This window comes from Orycteropus afer, unplaced genomic scaffold, assembly GCF_000298275.1.
Source record: "Orycteropus afer afer isolate SDZICR_OR568_19922 unplaced genomic scaffold, OryAfe1.0 scaffold00289, whole genome shotgun sequence".
Taxonomy (NCBI): domain Eukaryota; kingdom Metazoa; phylum Chordata; class Mammalia; order Tubulidentata; family Orycteropodidae; genus Orycteropus; species Orycteropus afer.
Genome location: NW_006921876.1, coordinates 1114726 through 1140465, shown reverse-complemented (window position 1 = coordinate 1140465; position 25740 = coordinate 1114726). Strand labels below are relative to the sequence as shown.

Here is a 25740-nt window from a genome sequence, read left to right as displayed (position 1 = left end):
CACTATGCTACCAAAGCTCCCTCGTATTGGGTAGTGTATACTTTAAAGGATGCAAATTATTGTACGGGCAGTTACTCAGTTACGAATGAGATCTGTTTTCAAAGTGTGTCTTTAAGTTGAATTTGCAGGTAAGTCAGAACAGGCACATACTGTTCTTATTTAGCCTTACTTAAATGCAAGAAAGGAGCTCTGGTAGCATAGTGCCTAAGGAATTTGCTGCTAACCAGAAGGCTGGTGGTGCAAACCCACCAGCCACTCCTTGGAAGGAAGATGGGGCAATCTACTTTTGTAGTGATAGCGCCTTGGAAACCCAAGGAGGGGTCACTATGAGTTGGATATGACTTGACTCTATGGCAGCGGGTTTGGTTTGGTTTTGGTTTCAATGCAAGAAAAAGCCCCAGTAGCACTGTGGTTAAGGTGCTCGACAACTAACCAAAAGGTCAGCATTTGAACCTATCAGCTGCTCCGTGGGATAAAGATGTGGCTTCTGTAAGGAAGGGTACAGTTCTACTTTGTTTTATAGGGTCCTCAACTCAACAGCAGTGGGTTTGCTTTTGGTTTTAGTGCAAGAAAAGGCTGCAAGCCTTTTCAATGATTTAAAAGATGCATGTACAGCAAGTGAAGGTGATTATGACAAACAATTTGTTGTGAGCAGGGGTTGGTTCAATTGTTTCAGAGTGTGGGCAAATTTACATAACATTAAAGGGCAATTATGAGTTGCCTGTGAGTTGCATAGATGTAACCCATGGCCTTACTGTACGTATAAAGTTAATTAAATACAGACTTGATTCCACTGGCATCAGATTTAACTGTATCTATGATAAGAAATTTCCTCTTTCCTGAGTGCTGTTTAATTAGAGGAGATGAAGACGGATAAGAAGTCAGTTTTGAAGTTTCATACTATCAATGCTGATGGGAAGTGTTCTACTGGGACCTCCAGGTCACATTAACAGTAACCCAAATCAAAGATTTTAATTGCACAATATCAGGAATCCTGTGAATTGAAAACTTCCCTGTTCATAATATTTTTGATATCCGTTTTGAAGCATTCCTGGCACTCCTTGTACAATAGTATGTGGCTTTTAAGTCAGACTAAAGTGTAGAATTCCAAATATTAGTAAATAATCCTTTGTAATAAGTTTTTATTTGTAGCAGGTTTGTGATAATGTTCTTATACTTATTTTAAATAAGGAACTGTTTCTTAGCTTCAATGTGCCTAAAAACAATTTGTTACAAGTTTTATGAAGGCTGAAGAGACCTGCTCAGCTCTGGAACAATACCATTTTCCAGTAAGTTTTCTTCATTCTCTTATATTCATAGTTATGCTTTTGACTAATCTCCCTTGTCTCCCAAAAATCTTACAGGGATTCCTCAGATGGGTCAATGGCAAGTTGAACATAAAAATATCACCTACTAAAGCAAAACAAACTGTATTCTAAATAATTTCTGGGTATGTACTGGGCAAAATTAAGACAACTTTTTCAACTGAGTACTGGTTTGTGAAATACGGATAGGCCTCCTGGATTCTTTTTAGAGCAAATTATACATTACAGGGTTTCTAGAGTCACATTAAATTTCATGGCTGAGTTCAGACAATGTCTTTTTGGGCTAGAGAAATAAAGCACAAAATGCAGAAGTCACTGGAGGTGAATGAGGCTAAACACCAAGCTTTGAAGTGATTTTTGCCAAACTCATGGTGCATGCTTTGAAAACTTTGTAAATAATTCTAGATAGAATTGAAAAAAATCCTAAAATTCTACTCTTCGTTTTCTAGTCTTAAATACACAGTTTTAAATTGTTGTTGTTGTTGTTATTTGCTGTCGAGTCGGCCCCGACTCATAGCGACCCCTCCTTGGGTTTCCGAGGCACTATCACTACGGAAGTAGGATTGCCCAACCTTCCTTCCGAGGAGTGGCTGGTGGGTTTGAACCGCCAGCCTTCTGGTGAGCAGTCAAGTGCCTTAGCCACTATGCTACCAGAGCTCTCCAGTTTTAAATTACACAACTGATTACAACTTTAGGGCAAGTATCTAGTATAATTCTCAATTCTTTCTAAGACTGCTCAATTCAAATATAATTTCTTATCATACAAAGCACAAAATGATATCACTATATTTGTCCAACACAAGCTCACACACTTAAAAATTAAAAGGCTATCATACCACGAGAGCTGTAAGATTATGCATAGTGCCGAAGGCACCTGACTGCTAACCAGAAGGCTGGTGGTTCAAACCCACCAGCCACTCCTTGGGAGGAAGGTTGGGCAATCTACTTCTGTAGTGATACTGCTGCGGAAACCCAAGGAGGGGTTGCTGTGAGTTGGGGCCGAATGGATGGCACATAACAACAACAACAACAACAAAGTAGCACAAGGGATATTTTATCAATCTATTTGTTTCCAGAAGTATTTATAGTAAAGTATTTTGTTTTTTATCCAACTTATCTTTCCCTAAGAAGGGTTTGAACTTTTAAGTGAGAATCATTTCTCAGTCTACTAGCATCAACACTGTCCTATAAGAAATGTCTTTCACTATATACTATCTAACCAAGAGATCTCTTTATTTATTTTTGGGGGGGCAATACAGAGCTCAATTTGTCAATTTGTGAGGAGTGCTACAGATTATCAGACCTAAAGAGAAAAAAAACTGTGTTTAGGAAATTGGGGATGAGTACATATAGGAAGGTATATTTAAGATTGATGAAATGGAGTATAGGGACAAAAACTTAAGAAATTTTATAAATATGTATATAGGAATTGAGAACAAGGTAGTGTATATGGAGAATGTTAAGGATGACAGTTGAAAATCCCAGCCAGAATGCTGTAAGTAGAAGGTACTCAACAGATCACTTAATCCAATTTCCCTATCTTTCAGAGGAGGGAACCCAGGCTTAAAGAGACTAACTAGCTTGCCAAGTGACACAACACATATTAAAGACACAGTGCCTAACACATAATAGATGCTCAATAAATGTTGTTATCACCTTCCCTTGCCCCCAAATAAGGTCAGACTCCAGGAAGTTTTACAGTAACCACCACTGTAATCATTACCTAAATTTCCAACAGTTAGTTCTTTAACAGAGTCCTTTAATAAGCCCATTTCAAGCAAGATCTCATTATTATTATTTCTATTGTATCTACCTCAATGAGTTGCATGAACATTAAATGAGATCACGTAAAGTTGCAAGTTAAAGCCCAATAACTGCTAGCTCGAAATCCCCAATTCTTCCTTCTCTCAAATACATCCTCTCTACTTATGGTAAAAGGTGTAAGAAGGGGTAGAGGGCCAGGAACGAATATATCAGAAACAGTCAGGACCCAGTTTTTCATGATTTCTCTGTTTTCCCTGAAAGTCCCTGGGTGGTGCAAATGGTAACAGGATAGGTTGCTAACTCTGAGAGTGGAGGTTCGAGTCTACGCAGTACCCAGAGGTGCCTCCAAAGGAAGGCCCAGCAATCTATATATTAAAAAAAAAAAAAAAATCGGCCACTGAAAACACTGTGGAGCACAGTTCTACTCTGATACAAACGGGGGAACCGTGAGATGGAGTCTACTCGACAGCAATTGGTGTTCTTTCCCCAAGGTTTTGATAAGCCCTGTGTACCAATCTTATTCCACTAAGAATTCTCTGCTGTAGTGAATGTGAGAACTGTATCCTTCAGATATATAGGGAAGGGAGTAACATAGTACATGTTGTTGCTGTTATAGGCCGTTGAGTTGACCCGGCTCATAGCAACCCCTCCTTGGGTTTCTGTGGCGGTATCACTACGGAAGTAGATTGCCCAACCTTCCTTCCAAGGAGTGGCTGGTGGGTTTGAACCATCAGCCTTCTGGTTAGCAGTCAAGTGCCTTAGGCACTACACTATGAGAACTCCTAACATAGTAATAGAACATAGCAATAGTCCCCATCCAGATACATGTTGACAAAACCAGTTTCATTATAAATTCACAACTCAATAACCTAGGCTTATTATTTTCTCCCCAATTAAAATCTAATGCCCCTGAAAGCAGGGGATTATATCTTATTTGCACTTCCTTCTATGTAGCTCCAAGCACAGGACAGTGTTTTTGTTAGATGCCGTCAAGTCAATTCTGATTCATAGCAATCTTACAGGACTGAATAGAACTGCCCCACAGGATTTCCTAGGCTGAAATCTTTTCAGGAGCAGATTGCTAGGTCTTTTCTCCCATGAAGCTGCTGGTGGGTTCCAACCATTGATTTTTCAATTAGCAGCTGCGTGCTTAACCATTGTACCACTAAGGCTTTTGCACAGGCCATTAACAGATGCTTAATAGTTAATATTAAACATCCTAAAGAACATAATTAAATAATTAAAAATTCAGTCTGCATGTAACTCCAGGAATACATATGTGACCCCGAACTAGCCTTTCAAATGGATCAAAAGAGAAACTTATAGATCAGTTTTTCAATGAAGTGTTATGAGCATTTTTATCTAAAGAAGACTGTGTCTTCAAATTCTAACTTTAAAGTTCATGAATGGGTGGAAATTGTATGCAAAATTTCACATTTTCTCTTCCTGGGGAGTACTATTCACAGCCTCTATGACATAAAATTCTCAAAAAAGCAAAAATGATCTCAATATAATGAAGAACCACTGCTCTATATTGCTTCTCCTCCTGGCATTTAAGCTCAACCTCTCATAGCTAGGTCTTACTCAGCCTGACTTCTAAAAACATATTTCAAAATCGACAGAATAGTACTTACACTTGGGGGGTAGGTGCATATGCATAGTGTAGGGAGTATCAGGGGAATTTTTTGGGATATTGATGATGCTACTTCTCTAACTTACTTTGTGAAAATTCATCAAGCTGAACACTTATAATTTCTACACCCTTCTGTAGGTATATATTTCAATAGCACATTTTTCAAAAATTAATAATCGGTAATAACTTACACAAAGCTTTTATCATTACCCACTGCTATCCACTTGATTCTGACTCACCGCAACCCTATAGGACAGAGTAGAACTGCCCTACAGGGCTTTTGAGGCTATGTATCTTTACAGAAATAGACTCCTACATCTTTCTCCCACAGAGTGGCTAGTGGGTTCAAACTGCTGACCTTTCAGTTAGCAGCTAAACTGTTTTAAGCAAGGCTCCTTACATAATGTAAAATATTTATTTAAAATGATGCAATTTCTAAACATTATCTTCCTTACATATATTGAAGTGAGCAAAGTAGACTCTATAGCTGTACCTACAGAGGCATTAGCTTATTGGTTTAAACTGGCAACTTTCCCTTCTTATAAGGCTGTGGTACAATATTGCTTTCAAAATCCAACCAAGAAAAAAGAAAATACAGCTGGTGATTATGAACATCAATTTCTGCATTATATGGAAGCTAATTTATCTATAAGATACAGAATTGAGATCTTCGTGCTTCTTTCTGCTACCCCTGTTTAACTACAAGGTTATTCCATTAAAATAATATATTTTGTTTTATTATATAAATATTTGAAAGATGGGAGCTCTGGTAGCATAGTGCCTAAGGCACTTGAGTGCTAACCAGAAGGCTGGCAGTTCAAACCCACCAGCCACTCCTCGAAAGGAAGATGAGACAATCTACTTCCGTAGTGATACTGCCTCAGAAACCCAAGGAGGGGTCGCTATGAGTTGGGTCCGACTCGATGGCATATAACAACAACAACAACAATTTGAAAGATACTGCATACATATACTTATGTATATGTGTGCGTGTGTATATATATATATATATATATATGTACATATATATGTACATATATATGTGTGTGTGTGCTTGTATACACACACACACACACACATATATCCCCTCTTAATTTTTCTGAAAGTTTTTTTCACAAGAGGAAAAATACTAACACCAGAGATATCAAGTAAACATATTATTTTAAAATAAACACTTAATTACATGCATAAATCCACAGGAGTAGATGAGAGCGGGTGAGCGATTCCAAGTATCATCCAACACAAATGTAGCATGTTTTGAAATCAAAGTCATTATTTTCTTATTTGTTCTTATATCTATGTTTGTACTTCTGAAACACTGCCCAAACAGAACATCAGAACCTGACACTTCAGCAGTCTGGCTCCAGTATCTTTCTCATCTCTGAATCCTCTGTAGTACTCAGTACAGCAAAGGACATTGCAAACATTAAGCATTCTGGTATTAGTTCAACTGGAAAAGTTACAAAAGTTACTACTTTTTCTATTTAAAATTCTCAAAAGGTGTACAGAACTCCCTTCTCAAAATGGACCAGCCACAGCTCCTTTCATTTCCTTGGACACTTTTAAAGTCTGAAAAGACAACTATCAATTTTGTTATAATCAGGCTAAACTTTTACACTCTGTTAAATTTTAACCTGCCAGTTTTAATGATTCTTCATGACTCCCTAGAGTTACACTGGCAGTCAATATTTAATTACTGCACCTGAAATTTAAAACAAACTATGACTACTTTGGAAACAGTACTTTGTTATTACTCAGTCATAATACAGAGCCCAGTAAGTAACAGTTTAAGATTCTGTGTAAGGCCCAATATAACAACATAATAAATTCAACAGAGAAACAGAACTATCCATCTTTCATATACTTTTCCTCTCCTTTCAAGATTCTCAATACCAACTAGCACTATTAAAGCTAATACTCTTTTTCATTATCACTATACACTAAGAGTTGCCTTCACCTCTTTGTATTAACTAGCTAGCAAGTAACCATTAAACCATTCAGTATTTTAATTTAACTTTAGATATTTAAAAAGGAAGAAGCAACTGAAGCTAATTAAATACAAATGAGTTTCATTTTTTTTACAGTGAATATTTTGTAACCACTACCTCTATGATTAGAGTTTTATAACCATTGCCATACAGTTAATTCCAACTCACAGTAACCCTATAGGACAAAGTAGACTTGCCCTGTAGGGTTTCCAAGGCTGTAATTTTTTGCAGAAGCAGATCACCACATCTTTTTCCTGTGGAGTGGCTGGTGAGTTTGAACCACTAACTTTTCGGTTAGCAGCCGAGTATATAACCACTGCTTCACCCAGGCTCCTTGGGAGTTAGGTAAGTTCACCCAAAACCAAGAGTAAGAAAACCTTCGCATCAAAGAGTTGGTTAAGGCCACTGTTCTAAGGAGGCTTGACTGTGACAGAGCTAAAAGACAAATCAGGTATGATTTTTACATTACTAAAGTTCTATGGCACACAAAAATCTCCCATAAAACACATATCCTTAGAAGAGATGCCCAGGACTTCAACCCAAAACAATCTGAAAATCCTGAGTAGAAAGTCCTTACTTAGTATTAATAAGAAAAAAACTGCTCACCCTGGTAGTTCAGAGAAACACTATACACATAATGACTCAACTATTTAGTACTACATATACAACTTTCAAGAAATCAGTCTTATATTTGTAATGTTGTTGTTGTTGTTATGTGCCGTGGAGTAGGCCCCAACTCATAGCGACCCCTCCTGGGGTTTCCGAGGCAGCATCACTACGAAAGTAGATTGCCCAACCTTCCTTCCGAGGAGTGGCTGGTGGCTTTGAACCGCCAGCCTTCTGGTTAGCAGTCAAGTGCCTTAGGCACTACGCTACCAGAGCTCCTAAACTTGTAACAGACACCTTTATAACTTTCATGTTCCAACAGTGTTGAGGAAAGTATTCCCCATCAATGCACATCAGATTTGCCTTTCAGTAATCATTTCATTTATTTACTTATTCCATTCTGACGAGAGAGCATGCATTCTTTTTCACCACCTTAAAATCTGTTAGTGTGCAATATTAAAACTAATAACAAAATAAACCAATATGCCCCCTTTTGTCCTAAAGAGAAAGAAAAACACCATTCATTAACTATCCTGTTGATATAAAGACCACTAACCACTCATTTAGAGCAACACTTAACAGTTTTTAAAGAGATGTGTATGCCCCTCTTTGCTTTGAAAAGTTAGTAAATACTTAACTTCGGTAGACTTATTTTTGGGTGGGTGGGAGAAAATCATCACCTTACTAAAAATAAGAAAGACCCTCCTTTGAGTGAAAACTGCTATGAAGATAGGTTTGACATGTCTTTGACTTTTCTCTGATTAGGAATGACAATCTTTTTGGTTCAAAGTGTGTACCAAGTGGGAAAAATGACATTAAGAGACACTTAATAAAAAAAAAAAATCAATAATACAAGATAGAACATTGATATATATTCATAAAAGTACTCTGACCTCCTCTGATTTTTAAAACATCCTTCAAGAAGGCTATCTATTCAAGTCATGTTCTAGAATGCTCACAGATACATTTTCCCCCCTTTTTTTCTAGTAGGTAAGAATACTGGACCCAAACACAGAAAGACTTCGGTCTAATTAACCTTACCTTGGTTCCACTTAGCCTTACCTTAAGCAAATTCCATATCAGTCCTACGGTTTGGTTTGTTCCTTTAAAATGACCTATCTATTCCACTAAGAGAAAAGATTTTTTAAAAATCACATAAAATCCTTCACGCTTTTTAAAAATGGTTGCAATAAAACTCAAGGTGCTATGCTATTACTATTATCATCATCATCTAGCATCAAATTTTACTGCTACTTCTGAATTAGGCAACAGTACTGGCTTTAAAACACAACTCTTGTGGTATCCCATCTGTAGCTACAATTTTTGGTATAATTCTGTCCTGGTAACTTGCCCCTCACATGCCAAAGATCTACTTTACCGAGCCCTGGCCTGAAAATTAAGTCTTTTGTTTAGTGTCTTCTCTCTTAATCAAAGGAACAGGTAGAATTCACATCACTCCAACATATTAGGTATAAACTCATTCCTTATACTTGTATAATAAGGCTATATTGCATGCAAAATAAAGGTGACACTTCTTATTCTCTCTAACCTTTACTTCTCACAACACAAAACCTGTGTGGTTATCCAGAAAATCCAAGGTTCCTGACAATAGATTTGCATTAGTAACTGTCATAAAATCTAGGGCATAGCGAAGAAAAACTTTAGTTTGCAAGAAATAATCCTGCACTTCTCCAGCTACTATGTGGCTGTCTGAAACTGGCTGTTCCTTTCTTGAAGGCCTGTGCCATGTCTTTGAGGAAAAGTGGCTTGGGCCCTAAGCACACCAGGGACAAGCCCTTGGGCCTGATCAAGCCCCTCCGGAAAAAAGTCTACACCTAATATTGCATCGTTCATTTCTGACACACCCCCCTCCACCCTGCGATTCATAGGAGATGTAGGCGCTGAACTCTCTCACTGTAGATGGGGGGAAGCGGGGTGATGAGCCAAAGCCTGAACACCCAATTTGGAGGATTGGGGCGCTCGGCGCTTGAGGCTGCGCGATTTTGAATGAAGAAGTGAAGGGCGTATCCATGGCAGAAGGAAGGAGGCTGGAGGGAAGGGGGGGTGTTCTTCTTGTATTCGGGGACCCGAAGAGGAAGGCGGCGGGAAAGACTCTCTGGAGAGCAAGATTTATCAGTGAGGTTTTCTTTTCGTTATCTGTTTTGGGATGGCGGGCGTAATGGGGAAGCCCCCCTCAAGACAGAGTCAGCAAAGGGGTCTCCCTTGCTTTCCCACTGGTGGGGGCAGTAAGGACTTGGGGGAGGCCTCCCTCTCAACGTAAAGACAGTGACTGAGAAGCAATGTAAGCTGTGTGCGCCAAGGTGCCGATACCTGCCCCTCAACCTTCGCGCGAAAGATGTGGGACTGGGTGGTAGGGGATGGAAAAGGCCCCCGGCCCGGGAGGCGGGAAAGGCCCCAGAGCTCCAGGACGGGCGGCGGCTCCAGGAGCCCCGAGTGACGGCGGCGCGGGCCTTGCGAGTTCTGAGTCGGTTCTAGCCCTTTGGGCCGCGTGCGCCCCCCACTCCCTACTCTCCATGGTTGCCCCCTCCCCCCGCAGCTCCTCTCACCTGCACATGATCCGCCATTTTGCTCCATTCATGCTCCTCTCTGGCCCTCCCTCCCCCCCAGCGCGCACCTCGGCCCGGGCCGCTGCCGCCGCCACCGCCGTCGCCGCTGCGCCTGCGCGCTGAGGGCTCGTCGCGCTACGCTCGTGGCGTAGTGCTCCTCAGCTGCGCAGGCCCTGGCGGCTGGGGCAGCCTTTGAGAATGCGCAGCACCATTGGGATGGCGTAAAGGCGAGGGCAACGTCAGCGGCCGGGAGACGCCGGCTGTGGGAGGAAGGAGAGGGCCGGGAGACAGCGAAAGGAGGGGGAGTTGGGGGAACAAAGCTTTGTTTACATGGTTTTTAAAGGGGCCGCACTTGCTCCGGCGGGCGGGCAGCTGGAGTGAGAGTTTGCGCTGCATTCTGTTCTTATGCGTGGTGAGGATTGCTGGATGTGGGCCGAGATCTGTCCCCGCCCAGAGTCCTTGCACTCAGTGTATTTCCCTGTACCCCTGTGCCTTCCTTTTGACTTGCCCTGGACTCGTCTACTTCTGCCGTTCACCTACGGTAACATCGATAGGGAATTTCCGGTCAGCCAGTCGCCGACAATCCCCCTACTTAGAATACCAGCATTATTCTTTACTTAGCAATACACCGCGTTCAACGGGAGCAGAATTTAAATTTGTGTTTTTCTAGTTTTCTGCTCCAGTGGGCAAGGGCCATTAGTTTCTGATAACTGGGTTTCTTCAGCAACCCAAATCTTGTTTTCACTTCTATCCTTTTCTTTTCACTAAGCAATTATGGAAATAGCTACCCACTGCCATCGAGTCTTTTGGGCTAGACTGAGTGGGAAAGGTACCCATCTGGGTCAGATCAGGTCACTCTCTACATGTTGAGGCCAATTCTAGTCTTTTCCACCAGGAATGATCTGTGTTAGATAATCCCAGTTGCTGTTTTCCATTGCATTCCACTCTTGCTTTGATTCAAAGCTCCCGAGTTAGATTTTAGCTGGATTCCAACAATATTGGTTGTTTGAAGTTTGTATTGACTTGGAGTTACCACTTGTGATGGAAATGATGACGGTAGCGAATGACACATCCTTTCTGGGGTGGACTGGCCTTCTGCATTGTTCTATCCTCTAGTCTCCTATTGTGTCTTCCTAGGTTTCACACGTAGGATACGTAAGAACTACATTACCCAGACTTCCGTGCAGCAAGGGTTCTGTATGCAAGATCCAAAACCAAAAGCAAAAGGAAAACTCAATGCCATCAAGTCGATTCTATTCTGACTCATAGTAACGTTATATGACAAAGTAGAACTACCCCATGGGGTTTCCAAGACTGCCAGGTCTTTCTTCCCTGGAGTGGCTGGTGGTTTCAAATTGCTGACTTTCAGTTAGCAGCCCAGCTCTTAACCCAGTGCACTAATGGGGCTTCTTGTATGCAAGATCTGCTCTCACTGCCATAGGGTGGATTCAGACTCATAGCAACCCCCATTGGGTTTCCAAGGCTGTAAATCTTTACCGAAGTAGATTGCCTCATCTTCCTCTTGCTGTGCAGCTGGTGGTTTGAACCATGACATGGTTAGCAGCCAAATGCTTTATCCAGTGCACCAACAGAGCTCATTGTATGTGAGATAACCTGTGCCAATTAGAGTCACTAGAAGATTTAGGAGACAGAAGTGAGGCAGAGCCTTTAACTTGCTTCTGGCAAGCCTAACACATGGGATATTGGGTTATTTTGGCAACAGCTTTCCAGTATCGTGTCATTATCTCTGTGAGTGTAGAGAGGCAGGAATGGTGAAGTCAGGGGGCTTCCTGACCTCAGCTTTGCAGCTACAGTGGTGTTCTTGGAGTCACAATTGCAATGGCAGTCTTTGAATCCCTTACTTGCCTATTTGGCTAGAGGTACTGTTGTTGTTGTTGTTATGTGCCGTCGAGGCAAACCCGACTCATAGCGACCCCTCCTTGGGTTTCTGAGGCAGTATCACTACGGAAGTAGGATTGCCCAACCTTCCTTCCTAGCTTCCTCAAACTAAACCAAACTCACTGCCATCAAGTCAATTTTGACTCCCTTTGGGTTTCCAAGGCTGTAAATCTTTATGGAAGTAGATTGCCCAGTCTTCCTTCCACGGAACGGCTGGTGGGTTTGAACCACCAACCTTCTGCTTTGCAGTCAAATGCCTTTGGCACTGCACCACCAGAGCTCCTTACTAGTGGGCCCAAATCTCTATCCACTCCTTTCCCTCCTCACATTTGTTTCTCTCTATAGTCTCCCCTTCTCAGTAAAAGGTGCAATATTCACTAGTTGTTCAAACTAAAAACACAAGAATTATCTTGATTATTTGCATCTCATCAGCCCTTGACATCCAATCTATCTGCAGGTTCTAGTGAATCTATATCTAATAACATATTTGAATGCAAATAATGTGCACGTTCTACAGTTTTTTGCAAACTGTGCAACTGCCTTGTGCATTAGTTTCCTATGTGTGTTATATGTGTGTGTTAGTTATGTGAGCACGTTATATGCAGGAAAATACAGTATATACCAAAATCTGCCCAATTTTCTTCATTTCTACTGCTAACACCCTGTTCTAACCTGTCATCACATTTCTCTTGGCCTCTGCTAATAAACTCTTAACTAGTGTCCCTGTTACATATCTTGCCTCTTGATGATCCATTTCCCATTATAGCTTCATAACATTCTTTTAAAATCATAAATCAGGTAATTTACTCCCCTGCTTGAAATCCTTCAGTCGTTTCCCATTACACTTAGAATATATTTTAATCTTTGCTACTGCCTAAGAGACCACGTGATCTGACTCCATCTCTACCTTGCCCCCAATTGCTCACAATGCTTTGGTCACTCTGGCCTTCTTACAGCATCTCAAACACATCCAGGTATTCCTTCCTCAGGGCCTTGGCACTTGCTATAACTTCTGCCTAGAATGCTTTTTCCTTCAGATCTTTAAAAGATTGCTTCCCTTCTGTCATTGACTTCTCAGCTCAGTTGTCACCTCCTCAGAGAGGCTTTTATTACCACCCTCTCCTGGTGGGAGCTCTGGTAGCATAGTGGCTAAAGCACCTGACTGCTAACCAGAAGGCTGGCGGTTCAAACCCACCAGCCACTCCTCGGAAGGAAGGTTGGGCAATCCTACTTCCGTAGTGATACTGCCTCGGAAACCCAAGGAGGGGTCGCTATGAGTCGGGGCCGACTCGACGGCACATAACAACAACAACAACAACTCCTGGTGTAGTGCCTAAGGCATTTGACTGCTAACCAGAAGGCTGGCAGTTCAACCCACCAGCAACTCCTCCAAGGAAAGATTAGGTAATCTACTTCCTAGTGATATCGCCTTGGAAACCTGAGGAGGGGTTGCTATGAGTCGGATCTGACTCAATGGCAGTGACTTTGGTTTGGTTTTGGTTATTGAAAATTCAGGAGCTCTGGTGGTACAGCGGTTAAAACATAGGGCTGCTAACCAGAAGGTTGGCAGTTTGAACCCATTAGCTGCTCCTCAGGAAAAAGGTAAAGCAGTCTGCTTCCGTAAAGATTTATAGCCCTGGAAATCCTATGAGGAAGTTCTACTCAGCCCTATAGGGTTGCTATGGGTTGGAATCGATACACTGGCAGTGGGTTTGGTTTAGTTTTTGTTTTATTGAAAATTGTCCCCTGACTCCATCACTATCATACTCATAACATGGATCATTGTGTGCCTGAAACTACTGATATATTTACTCTTTCATTGTCTGGCTTTCCAACTAGGAATTAGACACAATGAAAACACAGAGTTTGACTGTTTACTCTGGTCCCCAATAACCCAGCACAGAATAGATAATAATTATTGAATGAGTTAACTTCTTTATGTCTCAGTATGATTCTAGAGTACATGTGAGGTTCAAATGAGAACATTTAAAGTGGTAAGTCAATGTTAAGTGACATAATTATTATGTGATATTATAGGCCCTTCCTTTCAGAGGGTTTCCCGAATTGGTTGCTCTCCTTACTTAGTACCTGGAGAAGTGATATACTTAATGAGAAAGAGTTGAGGCTAGGAATGAAATTCAAAATACTAGTATTGTTTTCCCTCCCTTCCACTATCAGACAACACTGAGTTCATGGGAGGCAGAGATAAGATCTTTCAGGATCTCTGCTCTCTTCTTTGCTCCATTCCCTACCTTCCTGTTGTCCCATGCCAGCTCTCTGCCCATCCTATACCTTCTTTCCTATTGTATGCCCAAAGCTACCCCTTGGGTAGCTGCCCCACTTATATGTCATTTAAAACCAAACCAAACCAAACAAACCAACCCATTGTCTTTGACTCAATTCTGACTCATAGTGACCTTTATAGGACAGGCTGCAATATTTACTGAAGCAGACTGCTTCCTCTTTCTCCTACAGAGCAGCTGGTGGGTTCAAACTGCTGACCTTTTGGTTAGCAGTTAAATGCTTTAATCACTGTGCCATCAGAGCTCCTTATACATCATTTACCAAATCAAACCAAACCAAACCTACTGCCATTGAGTCAATTCCAACCCATAGTGACCCCCATTGGGTTTCCAAGGCAGTAAATCTTTATGGAAGTAGATTGCCCAGTCTTGTTTCCATGGAGTGGCTGGTGTGTTTGAACCACCAACCTTCTGGTTAGCAGTCAAATGCTTTAGGCACTACACTACCAGGGCTCCTGTTCAGCTCATAGGGCTATCTGTTATTTGCCTGAGAGTTAATCCACGGAAGTGAGTCCAATCACAGGCCCAAAGGCTGATTTAGGAGTCATAATCTCAGGGATTTCACCAGACTCTATCTGACCAATAATCCTGGTCTTTTATATGTTTTTGAGTTTCATACCATGTTTTTTCTCCCATTGTGTCTAGGACCTCTAATTCTGATCCCTTTCTGAGTGGTTGGCACTGGTAGCTAGGCACCATCTTGTTCTTCTGGTCTCAGGGTCATATAGGCTGTTTCCTGTGATCCATTAGTCCTTTGGACAGATTGTTTCCATACATCTTTGATTTTCTTCACTATTCTTTGCTCTGGATGAGGAGAGACCAATAGTTGCATCTTAGATGCCCTTTTGCAAGCTTTTAAGACCCTGGTCACTATTCACCAAAGTAGGATATAGAACAATGTGTTTGTGTACTGTATTGTGCCAATTGAGCTTGATGTCTCCCATGACCATGGTCCTGAACCTTCAGGCCCAGTGACTCTTTTCCTTAAGGTGCTTGGTTATGGCTAAGAAGTTATCCTAACTTTGTCCTCTGTTAGCTTTATACTGCATGTGGACATTTTTATAACACATACAAATAGTATGTAGGAATATTTTCTGCCAAACCTGTGTATGGTCATGGGTATATTCCTGTTTGTCTACCCATACTTGATCTTCTTGCTTGTCTACCTATGTATCTACCCATAGATGAGTGTTTGTTATTGCTGATAAGGCAGTATTGAGTATGTAATAGTATTTACCTTTGTTTTCTATACCTCTCGTGCATTCTCTGTGTCTTCCTTTTCCTTCATGATATTGTGTTGGTCACACATTTTTGTTATATTGCCTTTCCCTTTGCCCAAATCAACACATGACTCTTAACTAGTTAGCAATTTTCTCTCCCCTCTCCTCCCATCCTTGGTAACTAACAAAGAACATTTCCTTCCTGTGTAAACCTTTCCAAGACTCTTTATAATAACAGACTCATACAATATTTGCACTTTTGTGATTGACTTATATCACTCAGCATAATGTCCTCCAAGTTCATCTATGTTACAAGGTAATCAGCAGATTCTTCATTATTTTTCAATGTTGCATAATATTCCACTGTGTGTAAGTAACACAGTTTGATTATCCATTCATCTGTTGATAGGCACTTAGGTTGTTTCCATCTCTTTGCTATTATGAATAGTGCTGCAATGAACATGTGCCTATATCTGTTTGTGTCCTGGATCTCACCTTTTTAGGACATATTCCTAGTAGTGGGATTACTGGATCAAATGGTATTTCTATTTCCACTTTTTAAGGAAGCACCATACTATTTTCCACAAGTGGTTCTATCATTTCATAGTCCCACCAGCAGTGTATAAGAGTTCTAATCTCTCCACAGCCTTGCCAGCATTTTTTTTTTTTTTTTGTCTTGTTGAACTTTGCTATTATTGCTGGGCTGAGATGATAATCTCTCTAATGGCTATATGGAAGGAAGGTTGGACAATCTACTTCTGTAGTAATACCCCTCGGAAACCCAAGGAGGGGTCACTATGAGTCGGATCTCACTCAACAGCACATAACAACAACAATAACAATAACAACAACAACAACAATGACTAATGTCAGGAGCTCTGGTAGCGTAGTGCCTAAGGCATGTGACTGCTAACCAGAAGGCTGGCAGTTCAAACCCACCAGCCACTCTGTGGAAGGAAGATTGGGCAATCTGCTTATCCGTAGTGATGCAGCCTTGGAAACCCAAGGAGGGGTCGCTATGAGTTGGATCTGACTTGACAGCAGTTGAGTTTGGTTTTGGTTTTAATGGCTAATGGCACACATTTCTCCATGTGTTTGTTGGCTGTCTGAATATCTTCTTTGGTGAATTATCTGTCCATGTCCTTTGCCCATTTTTTAAATTGGATTGTTTCTCTTTTTTGATGTTGAGGCATTGAAGTTTTCTAGAAATTTTAGAGATAGGTCCCTTGTTGGATATGTTGTTGATGGCAACTTTTTGTTTATGATACTGTAATATGCTGGGCACATAATGTACATTTGTCAAACCCATAGACAGTATAACACAGAGTGAACCCTAATGTAAACTATGGACTTTAGTTAATAGTAACTATCAATATTGGTTTATCAGCTGTAACAAATGTACACATAATGTAAGATGGTAATAATAGGAGAAACTGTCTATGGGAGCAGATGGGGTATATGAGATTTCTGCTCATTTTTATTTCTGTAAGCCTAAAACTACTTTTTAAAAAGTCTGTTTAGTTAAAAAGGAGCCCTGATAGCACAACAGTTAAGTGCTCAGCTGCTAACGGAAAGGCTGGCCTTTTGAACCCACCTAATAACTTCACCAGGAGCTCTGATAGCATAGTGCTGTGGTAGCACAGGCATCTGACTGCTAAGAAGGTTGGTGGTTCAAACCCACCAGCCACTCTGTAGAAGCAAGACCAGGCAATCTACTTCCATAAAGATTTACCACCTTGGAAACTCAGTGGAGGTCACTATGAATCAGAATCAACTCAATGGCAGTGGTTTTTTTTTTTTTTTTTTTTTTTTTTTTAGTAGCTTCACAGAAGAAAGGCCTGGCGACCTGCTTCTGTAAAGATTACAGCCAAGGAAACCCTATGGAGCTGTCCTATGCTGTCACATGGGGTTGCTGTGAGTCAGAAATTAACTTGACAACACCTAATAACACAAAATTTATTTTAAAGCAAAAAACCCTTCTCTAGCAGCCCCCAGATGACATGAGAAGCTCTTCTGTTCTTGCTCCAGGAGGAGATGCTGATGCCAAGCAAAGAGCTCCCAACTCTAAGGTAAAACGGACTCTCTTTAGGGACTAGATAGAGGGTCCTTCCCATTTTCATACTCTTAACCACTTTCAAAGATGCACTTGTCCCACGACAACATCCATGGTTCTCTCTTTTTCTTTGAATTAACTTGTTCAGATGCAGGCAACAGAAGTGCAATGAGTCTTAAGCGACTCAATCATTTTCTCCCAGAGCTCAGAACAGTCATCTTTTAAAACTACTTGGGGAAAAGCACATTACATACAATTGAAGGCCTGAGCTGTGCGCTGCTCTGCTGTCCCTACCAAGGCAACTGAATACTGTGGTAAATCCTGTGGGGTTACCCCAAGAACATTGGTCTAATTCTCAGTTTTTCCCAACATTTCTGCACCATGTTTCCATCCAGATTTCTACTCTAAACCATCTGGTTCTATATTCTCCAGGGAGCTTGGATTTCCCCAAAACAGTGTATCTTCTTGCATGGAGTCTAGCTTCCACTTAGGGGCCTGACAATAACAAAACCTTTGAATTAAAGATCAGGAGCCCTTGCGTATACTTCCTCCTTTGCCGCTGAGGAACTCTGTGTCTTCTGGAAAGTCACAAACAGGTGTGTTAATACCTGCCCTGCCTTCTTCTAGGGATAATGTGACAACTGAAAGTATGTGCACGGAAGCTTTCATATCTATGAAGCATTAAAACAAAAATGCTACAAGAGATTGCTACTGCTTGAATAATTTATTGTAGAAAGATCAGCACAAGGCTGGTAAATGTCCAACTTTTCCCAACTGCCATGCCACTCTATCATCTCTGACATCAGTTCCTCCTCTTCCTCTCCCCAGTAACCTACCTCCTGTCTTAGGGTTCTGTATTCTCTGTAATGTCTCACAGAACTCACTAACTCCCAAGGAAATGGCTCACATGGTGGTGGTGGTGGAGGCTGGGAGGCTGGCAAACTGGCAAGTCCCAGGTCTGGAGGATACTCCCAACTCATGTGGTTGCAGGGATTGGCAAACCCAATCAGCAGGTCAGATGATGACTGCTGTATCAAATCCAGGGGTGAGATGATGACAGACCAAACGCAGGACTGGAACAAGAGAGCAAACTTTTCCAGAACATTCTTATATATACCCTCAAGGAAGCTGAGGGTGGTGAGTTGAGTCACACCCTCCAGTAAGGCAGGATTCAAGATACATCCCATCCTAAACAGGCATAGAGAATAAGATTTACAATACATCATAAAAATGATAGTGACTTGGGTTACACTCGCCAGCAGGTGGAAGTCAAGATGCATCCCGCCCTAAACAGGCGTAAAACCAAAACCAAACCAAACTCACTGCCGTGGAGTCGATTAGACTCATAGTGACCCCTCGTTGGGTTTCTGAGGGGGTATCTCTAGGGAAGTAGATTGCCCAGTCTTCCTTCCGAGGAGTGGCTGTGGTTTTGAACCACCAGTTTTCTGGTTAGCAGTCAAATGCCTTAGGCACTACGCCACCAGAGGTCCCAGGCATAAGGTCTAAGATTTACAATACATCATGAAATGGAGGAAATGACTAGAAAGGACCATATTAAGCAATTCACTGCATTGCAGCTATTGTAACTTAGAAAAGATAATTTTCCAGGTGAAACTCAAGTGTCTTTTTCATGCCAATGGATGCTGGAAAGGTGGTGAAATACAACAATTTACATGTGTTTTGGGAGTAAATCCCTTCTTCAGACTTTATCGTGGTTCAGTGTTGGAATGTCATGTTTCTAGAATCTCCAAGGGGATAGTGTAAGAGGTGTATTATCTAGAGGCAGGGAGTGCTCCCATGTAGTGACATGATTGCATCTGTGTGTGTGTGAATGAAGTATCTGGCTTAGTGTGTCCATGTGCTCTGTCACATGTATCCTTGTGTGCTGTACCTATGTGTGTGGTTCAGCTTTTGGATTTATTTTTTTCATTGTGGTAAATATATAGGTAACAAAATATTTGCAGTTCCAACAATTTTCATATGTATAGTTCAGTGACATCAAATATGTTCATCATGTACAACCATCACCAACAACTGTTCCCTAGTTTTTCCACTACTCTTAGTAGATATTCAGTGTCCTTTAAGCATTGTGACTTTCTTTCTGCCCTCCCCCGCACCTGCCCACCCCTGCTAACCACTAGGTTCAGCTTTTATTGACTTGAAAGCCCTGGGTTCTGGGTCTTGGTATTCTGCTACTGAGGTTTGTGACCTTGAATAGGACCCTCAGACCTTTCTGAGCCCCAGTCTTTTCATTTTTAGAAGTTGAGCTGGATGAGTTTTCAGGTCTCTTCCAGCTCTGTCATGCTAAGCATCATGCTTATGTGTGGAGGCATTTTGCTATTGGTTTTTCTATCTAGTTTGTTTTCTGGATCTTTATTCTTGTGGGTTAACCACTTTTTGTGGCTGACTCCCTTGCCAGCTTCTATACCTGCATTATTGTTCATTAAACTGCTGGAATTTGACTTTTTGGAAATTGTCTCACTCACTGAAAATGCAGGAAGCTCAAGTATGAAACTCACTCATTAAAAAAAAACACACATACAAAAACCACAGGGCCTATCAGCCTGTCGTCATCGAGCAGACTAGAATAGTGCAGAAAACTCTAGGCAGAGAGGAAATGAACTTGAGAGAAGGAGGAACACTCGGCTGAGAGAGAAAGAGGGCAGGAGTGGAGAGCAAGCGCTGAAGTGTGGGGCCATCGAGATGGTCAGAAGATGGACGAAGTGGTAGTGAAGCAGGGCTTCCTGTACCTACAGCAGCAGCAGACTTTTGGAAAGGTAGGAGCAGGGCTGGGCTGGGGCTAGGGCTGGGGCTGGGCCAAGGGGTTGGGGGAACTGCTAGAAATTCCTGGGGAGATGAGAGAGTTCCCTGAGTGTTCCAAAACCTTTATGGGATGGTAGAGACTGTGCCATCCTCCAAGTTAGACCCAGAGCTCAATCTAGAAAGAGCTCATTCCTTAGCACCCTCTTGCCTCCTGAACAGGCCCCAAACTGTGCTCTTCACTGAGGGTTGTTCACCCTCCTGGGGAAAGGAGGCACTGACTCAGTCTCTTACCTATCACTCTTGGTGACTTCTTGTGGGGATAATTTAGAAAGAGATAGGAAGGAGCAGCTGTGGGGATAATTTGGGATTGCAGTAGTTGTTCCTTCCCCTCTTCCAAGTGCTGTTGGCTTGGTTAGTTTTAAGCTTGGGCTGGGTGGGGCTCAGGGGACTGATTCCTCGGTATGCCCAGCCTCCTTTTCCTTTCCTGGTCTCCTTGAATGAGGAAGTACTTTCCCTTCAACTGACCCAAACCAAGGCTTCTCTCTCTCACTGCTCTAATTCTCAAGGGATGAGGCAGAAAAGTTCGGGGGTTGGAGAGAAGTTCCTGGACATTGGGGCCTTCACAAAACTTCATACAGAACAAGAATGATGGTCTCAAGTCTGAGCCCTCAAGTTCTCTGGGCTTTGGGGACTTAAAGGCTTTGGAAACGTTATCTCTTGGGGTTGGGCCTCCTTGGCCTTCTTTCAGTCTATATCTGTATGGCCTGTTACTTTGCTTCTTTCTGCCTTTGGCAGTCTCTGCTTATTGCAGCCCTCTTAGGTTAATCTTGGTTGCTTGTGCCTCATCTCCAATGCTTTCTAATTCCTGCAGTTATTTCTTTGCCTCCCTTGGTCTCTGTGATATTTATCTCTCCCCATCTCCACATGTCTACCCCAATCCCTCTCCCATAGCTCCTCCTCTTCTTTCCTCTTTGGTCACAAACTCTTCATTTTTTGGTGTCTCCTTCTTGGCATCTCACTGACTCTATACCTGGGTTCAGAAATGGCGGCGGTTCTGGGCCATGCTATATAGAGAGTCAGATTGTGCCTTGGCCCGGCTGGAGCTCCAGGAATGCCCAGAGAAACAACGCCGTGGAGAGGCTGCCCGAAGGGTTATCCGTCTCAGTGACTGCTTGCGGGTGGCTGAGGCCAGTGGGGAGGCCAGCAGCCCCCGGGACACCAGCACTTTCCTCCTGGAGACCAAGGAGCGTCAGTGGCTGCTGGCAGCCCCCATTGCAGAGCGTGGTGACTGGATGCAGGTCATCTGCCTGGTGGCCTTCCCTGTGAGTAGTCTAGGGGTACAGAAAGGGCAAAGGGTTGTGTGGAGGTTGGAGGAGTGGGGCATAGCTATTTCCTGTGGGTAAATGCTATAAGAGACAAGGTCAGGATGCTGAGAATAATTCCTTGGTGGGGAACCCTAGTCCAGAGTACAGAAAGGGGCAGCAGGTGGGTGTGTCCTGAAGAAAGCTTGAGCCAGAGGTGGAGTTTGCGTTTGATGATGGTCATGTGAGACCCCCGAGGCCTTTTCCCCAGGGACAGAAGAAAGAGCTTTCAGGGCCAGAGGGTGTGCTGGGGAAGAGCAGCCGACCTTGCATGGAGGAGAATGAATTGTACAGCAGCTCGGCCAATGGTGAGCCCTGTTCTCCCAGGTACTCTACCCAGGGCGTGGTGGTGGTAGGGTGGTGGTGGGCCATTGCTGCTGATCTCAAGTCTTCCTGCCTTGTGGTTACCCCTAGTCCCCTTATCAGCCTCTCCTCATCACTTCCGGGCATGGCCCAAGGTGGGGAGCCTGGCTTTCCTGAGTGTCAGCTTTTACCCTTGGTTCACCCTAACTTGCCCGGGCTCAGCCAGTAGAAGAGGGCAAGGTTGAAGGGCCTTGGTGGAGGGTGCTGCTCCTGAACTCTTTCTGTTTGGGAGCTAAGTAATTGTTTGAAAACAGAATTTTTTCCTCTCTGATATTGGCTGTGGTTTTAAGGTGTCCTGTGGCTAGGGAGCTTCTCGCTGACAAGGCAATCCCTGCTTTTGCTTTGTAGTCCTCTGGAGTGTGTGTGTGTGTTTGTGTGTGTGTGTGTGTGTAAGCAGGTGGACAGAGGGGAAGCATGTCATCTATACGTAATTTAAGACCCACCCCCACAGAGGGCATGAGATGGCATCAGCAGTGGGTGGATAGACTGACAGCTGGGAGGGCAGGGTCAGGCTTCACCTGCAGCAGTGACGGTAGAGACTAGGGAGGCTACTGGCTCAGAGGGAGACTTGCTGTGAATCGGTGGAGAAGATAAGCCCGTGGCTCAGGCAACAGGGGCAGGAAGGATGTGGGTACAAGGTTGGGGTAGATGTGGCTAGGTCATGATGCCTACTGGGGTAGGGGGTGAAGGTTTTGGGAGGAATGTGTCCTTACACAGATCAACGTAGCTTTCAAGGTCTAGATTGGGGGTTATGAGTACATGGATACCACTTTTTCTAGAGACATTCTAGTATCTTCCTTTAAGATGGGGCAAAGTTGAGGCAGGCCAGCTGTTTCCCATTAACTGCCTTTTTTCTCTCCCCTCTTTTCCCCAGTGGTTGCCCAGAAGAAGTTTGCTGTGACCATGAGACCCACAGAAGCCAGTGAGAGGTGCCGGCTCCGGGGAGCCTATACCCTCCAGGCTGGGGAGAGTGCCCTGGAGCTGTGGGGTGGCCCTGAGCCAGGCACCCTGCTGTACGACTGGCCTTATAGGTTTCTGCGGCGCTTTGGGCGGGACAAGGTAAGAGAGGGCTGCAGCTGGGTGAGTTAAGAGCAAGGATGAAAACAGAGACAGTTTCAGGGAGAGGGCAAAGCCTCCATCCTCATAAAGGAAGAGAGAGAAGGGGAGGAGGAGAAAGGAAAGCTAGAGAGAAAGGCCAGCAGAAGAGACTCAGCCAGAAGTGATGTGGAGAGGACCAGGGGAGAGAGAAATAGTGAAAGGGAAAGAGAGGCATAAGTGTGAGAAGGAAAGGGAGTGGAGGTGGGGGAGAAGGAAAGGAGGAAGGGAAGCGAAAGAGAGGAATTAGAGAGGAGTAAGGAATGGAGGAGGAGCCCTGGTGGTGCAGTGGTTAAGCACTTGGATGCTAACCAAAATGTCAGTGGAACAAACCTACCGGCTGTTCTGCATAGATGAACTGCTTCCCCTCTGTCCACCTGCTTCCCACACACCCATTCCAGAGGGCTGCAAGAGCAGGGATTACTTTGTCAGCAAGAAGCTCTCTTGCCATAGGACAACTTAAAACCACAGCCAATATCAGAGAAAAGGAGATTCTGTTTTCAACCAATTGCTCAGTTCCCCCAGAGAAAGGGTTCAAGAGCAGCACCCTCACCAGGCCCCTGGGCAAGTCAGGAGGGAGGAGAAAAGAACTTGGGAAGAAGAACAGTTCCTATTGGAGGGAATTTGGAGGAGATTAGGGCTCAGGATTGGGAGTGAGGTCCAGGAAAAGCAACTCCATCCTGTGGCCAGGCCAATAACTTCCCTCTCCCCTTCTGCCAGGTAACCTTTACCTTTGAGGCAGGCCGGCGCTGTTTCTCTGGGGAGGGCAACTTTGAGTTTGAAACTCAGCAAGGCAATGAGATCTTCTTGGCCCTGGAGGAGGCCATCTCCGCCCAGAAGAACGCTGCCCTTCCGGGGCCCCAAACCCAGGTGGCCACCATTCCCACAGTGCTGCCCCAGGCAGAAAGCCCCTACTCCCAGCCCCATGACTCACTGTCCCCACCATTGCCCACCACGCTAGTGCCTACACCACGGCCTCGAGGCACAGAGGGGGAATATGCAGTGCCCTTTGATGCAGTGGCCCGTTCCTTGGGAAAGAACTTGAGAGGCATCCTGGCAGTCCCTCCCCAGCCCCCAGTCGACCCTCTGTATGATAGCATCGAGGAGCACCCAGCCCCCCGACCTGACCACATATACGATGAGCCTGAGGGAGTGGCTGCCCTCTCCTTGTATGACAGCCCCCAGGAGCCCCAGGGTGAGGCGTGGAGGAGGCAGGCCAAAGATGACAGGGACCCCAGTGGCCTCCAGCATGTCCTTCCAGCAGGGCAGGACTTCTCTGCCTCTAGCTGGCCTCAGAGAACCGAGTATGATAATCTTGTACTCAAGAAAGGCCCAAAGTGATAGGAGGGTGGAAGAGATGTGAATCACATTGAAGTGTTAGCACAGAAGCAGTTCTGTGATGCTGGAGAAGGGAGTTAGAAGGTGGTGGGAAGGAGCAAGGAAGAGGGGGTAAGGCAGGCCTCCTTTTTTTAGCTTCTGCCAATGACTCTTTTTGGTCACTGCATCCACAGGGCCTCCCTCTGCCTCCTTCCTGCCCCCCTCCCCCACTGGGCTTGGCCTGCCTTAGTTTGGTTTGATGAATTGTCCCTCCCAGTGCCTGCTGGGTGAGTCACATCCCAAAGCAAGAAGGGTGCCCTGGAGAGACCCACCCTCCTCCCACTCTTTTTCTACTTCCTCCTCTCCCAACACCCAGCCTGAGCAGATCCTGAGGCATTTAGGGCAGAGGACAAAAGGATACAGGGGATAGCTCTGGCTCCAGTCACCCCAGGAGATGGCTGCAGCCTTCTGTGAGGTTCAGACTTCTCTATGGCATTAAACATCTCTGAAACACTTTTGTGTGGTGTGAGTGCTGTGGGTGAGAGGTGGGGATGGCTGCAGCCTTGCTGGAGGATGAATGTTCCAGCTGACCACCACTGAGCATCTCTCTCCTAGTAGTAGTGAGGGCCTCCTTGGGCTTGTGTTGGGTCTCAAGCATCTGTCCAAAGGATCAGATGGAAGTCTGTGGAAGTTAGGATGCCATGGGAAAGAGGTTCAAGTATCTAACCCTTTGCTAGTATCAGGTCAACACCAGAAGAATGATGGGAAAATAGGGGAGTGGTGAAAAAGCTGGACTGGAAGAAAGGAAAGAGTTACCAGTTATTGAGCCTTTTATGGACTAGATGTTACTGTGTGGCACCAAGTTGATTCTGACTCATAGCGACTCCATGTGGCAGAATAGAACTGTCCCATAGTGTTTTCTAGGCTATAATCTTTACAGAAGCAGATAACCAGTCTTTCTCCCAGACAGTGGCTGGGTGGATTCAAGCCACCAACTTTTTGGTTAGCAGCTGATGGCTTAACCACTGAACTTCCAATGTTCCTTATGTACTAGATATAAGACAAAATGCTTTTACACTCACTACCAGCTAGGTGGCCCTGGGCAAATCCTTTCCCTTCTCGGAGACCTGCCTTCTTTGTAAAATAAGGGGTTGCACAGTGTAGATGCTAAGAACTCTTCCATCTGTGATTCCCCAGTGGCCCTTGTGGCCCCAGATCCCCTTTTACCTCATTTCCCCACATGTTAGGATCTGCTCTTGTGTTTGTTCTCCCAGTCACCCAAACCTGCCTTCATGGAAAGGTACGTCAGTAAATGACTGACAGCAGCCAATTCAGTGAATATTACAGAGCACAATTTGTATAAGGCTCCCTGGTCTCAAGCTACTTTACGCCCAGAAGGGGGATGAGCCAGGAAAGATGTCTTTATAATTTCCATAAGAGGTGAAACAGTGCCCGGGGGTTCAAACCAAGAAAGGCTTCCTAT

At 43.8% G+C, this 25740-nt stretch overlaps 1 protein-coding gene across 1 annotated transcript; it reads left to right on the top strand.

Annotated features, from left to right (window-relative positions):
• Positions 1-20072: 20072 nt before the first annotated feature.
• Positions 20073-24281, top strand: DOK2 (docking protein 2). The gene is made up of 5 exons (XM_007950796.1): positions 20073-20135; positions 21162-21443; positions 21694-21790; positions 22720-22904; positions 23661-24281. The coding sequence occupies exons 1-5, from the start codon at positions 20073-20075 to the stop codon at positions 24279-24281; spliced, it is 1248 nt and encodes a 415-aa protein (XP_007948987.1).
• Positions 24282-25740: the final 1459 nt, after the last annotated feature.

What these genes read in the sequence shown, in the direction of transcription:
- DOK2 (XM_007950796.1), top strand. Translation starts at nt 20,073, where the DNA reads ATGGACGAAGTGGTAGTGAAGCAGGGCTTCCTGTACCTACAGCAGCAG. An exon ending in TCTGCCTGGTGGCCTTCCCT is followed by an intron (nt 21,444 to 21,693) that starts GTGAGTAGTCTA and finishes CCTTTTCCCCAG; the next exon opens with GGACAGAAGAAAGAGCTTTC. An exon ending in GTACAGCAGCTCGGCCAATG is followed by an intron (nt 21,791 to 22,719) that starts GTGAGCCCTGTT and finishes TCTTTTCCCCAG; the next exon opens with TGGTTGCCCAGAAGAAGTTT.